At 43.6% G+C, this 2156-nt stretch overlaps 1 protein-coding gene across 4 annotated transcripts in view; it reads right to left on the bottom strand.

Annotated features, from left to right (window-relative positions):
* Window positions 1-1883, bottom strand: part of LOC145259749 (histamine H2 receptor-like) — a 150916-nt gene extending 149033 nt beyond the window's left edge. For 2 of the 4 annotated variants that reach the window (XM_080117460.1, XM_080117461.1), the window contains exon 1: window positions 1206-1563. Coding sequence is in view for 1 of the 4 variants with exons in the window: in XM_080117457.1 (XP_079973583.1) it covers window positions 1055-1230 (176 nt within the window). In the remaining 3 variants the exon portion in view is untranslated. Of the gene's footprint in view, window positions 1-1054 lie in introns of all 4 variants that reach the window. The other 2 variants (XM_080117458.1, XM_080117457.1) reach the window with 2 other exon arrangements.
* Window positions 1884-2156: the final 273 nt, after the last annotated feature.

Here is a 2156-nt window from a genome sequence, read left to right as displayed (position 1 = left end):
TCGGACTACTGTTCTCATCTTGAGTGTAATTTTAACAACGTTTTGGTCGATGTAACCTCCGACATTCTTCAGGTGCATGCATCTTGTCGAACGGGAATGTTTCTGTCGAAATCGGGAATTTACATGGAATTTCGAACGGAACCCCTTATTTATTTCCCGGGGGTAGCATGCTCTTGTTTCGTCAGCCATAACTGGATAGAGGCCCTAAGTAATTCATAATTGTATTTTTAGGTCGCCCTGTCGCCCACACTGAGAAAAGATAAATCTGAGGAAGGTCAGAGGTTACATCGACCGAAAGATTGTGTGAATGACATTCAAGATGAGAACAGTAGTCCGATGAATCTAAATAATACGAATAACCAATCCTCATCTCAAAAATTTTCCGAAACGTCATAGTTCTGTAGTGTTAACTATTCTGTACTTTTGCAAAATTATATACTTTTTACTATATATATATATGTATATTTTTTTTTGCTCTGTTAGAAAATCACCCGGTACATTTACGCTAATGTGTTACTGGACATAAGTAAAATGCTCTCTCCCTCTCTGACCAATGTCAGGCTAACGCTGTCGCTGTCAGCACCAAACTCCAGTTGCATGTGCGAGTGTTGATAAGCGCTGCTTGCGTATTTTGTGACGACAACATGCACAACCCCAAACAGTTCTTGTGCTTATAGGATGTGCATGCGTTAACACGATTCGATTCAATGTGTGTGTGTGTGTGGGGGGGGGGGTTATCGCTGTGCAACTCTTGGGGAGTTGATGCATGTACCCACTTGGGGGGTTGTTTTTTCTTTTCTTTCTTTTTTTTTTTTTACATTACATTCAAAGTAAGAGCGAAACGCGATTAAGAAAAAGAAAGACAAAAAAACTGAAAATCTAAAAGTCATCGAAACATTTAAAAATCGCGGTTCGTCTTTTTCGAAGGGTTTGCGTTGTTTCCATCTATAACCCCCTCCTCTCTCTCTCTCTCTCTCTCTCTCTCTCTCTCTCCCTGAAGCAAAGAAAAATACTGAAAAAAACTGAAAAGTGTAAAATATCAATTTGGTTCTACCTTGATTCTTTTGTCGTCTCCGCGTTGTTTTGAATTTTGAAAAACCCTAAGGAACCGAGTCTAGGTGTCGATAGCAAGAAATACAAAAAAACAAAAAAACAAAAAAAAAAACAAAAACAAAGCGAGTTGATGCAAAGGTGAAGAATCTCACTTCCAAAGCGGGGCGCGTTGACCATAAACTGAGTAGCCACTAGTCCACTATGGCCTGTCGCACAAGCTAAATGGATAGAATTCCTCGTGTCTGATTATTTTTGGGGTGTCCGCCTTTTTGGATTCTAGCTTGGTATAGCTTTAAGCAGCTGCTGCTGATGGTAGCGATGCCGTTCTTTTAAAGGAGCGGCTGCCTCGTCGACGGTGGAACTGGTTCTGCCAGGACCATGATACTACTGCTATTAACACGGCTAGTACTACCGCTGCTCCCAACAAAGAAGAAGAAAATAAGGAATCACACGCAGAAGACGAACACGAAGAATGAGCCGTGAGAGGGGCCAACATACGGCGAGCTAGGAGAGGGGGGGGTGGCAAGAGGGGGGGGGTTAGGGTTCTGTTCCACGACAACGACGATGATAGGGCTGAAAGCGAGGAAGAGGACGAAGAAAGAAGAGGGCATGTCAAACGCACCCCACCCCGCCTCACGCACGAACGAACGCACCCTTTTTGTTTCGAATATATATTGGTGAGTGTATTGCTGGGGGTGGGGGCAATTTATATCTTATGGGTGCGCGTACACTAACTTACATATCACTGCATCGACGAGTGTTCGTGCCCAGATGTGAGAAGTGAAGTGCACATATATTCTTATATGTAATGTGTGTGTGCGTGCGTATGTGTGTGTGGGTGTGTGTGTGTGTGTGTGTGTGTGTGTGTGTGCGAATATCGGTGAACACGTGTGCGCTTTTTTGGTTCGCAGGTGTGTCCAAGCATAGTATGTCATAAGAGGGGGTGCATATCGGTGCATGGAACAAGGGGTTGAGGTTAACAGATATTCTTCGTAAATTATAAGACAGAGGATTCTCTCCCCCCCCTCTCTCTCTCTCTCTCTCACACACACACACACACACACACACACATACATACATACCCCCCCACACACAATAACTCC

Source organism: Euprymna scolopes, chromosome 35 (assembly GCF_053919585.1).
Source record: "Euprymna scolopes isolate OS-2025 chromosome 35, ASM5391958v1, whole genome shotgun sequence".
NCBI classification, from domain to species: domain Eukaryota; kingdom Metazoa; phylum Mollusca; class Cephalopoda; order Sepiida; family Sepiolidae; genus Euprymna; species Euprymna scolopes.
Note: the sequence above shows the minus strand (reverse complement) of the source record. Positions and strands in the feature narration are given on the sequence as shown.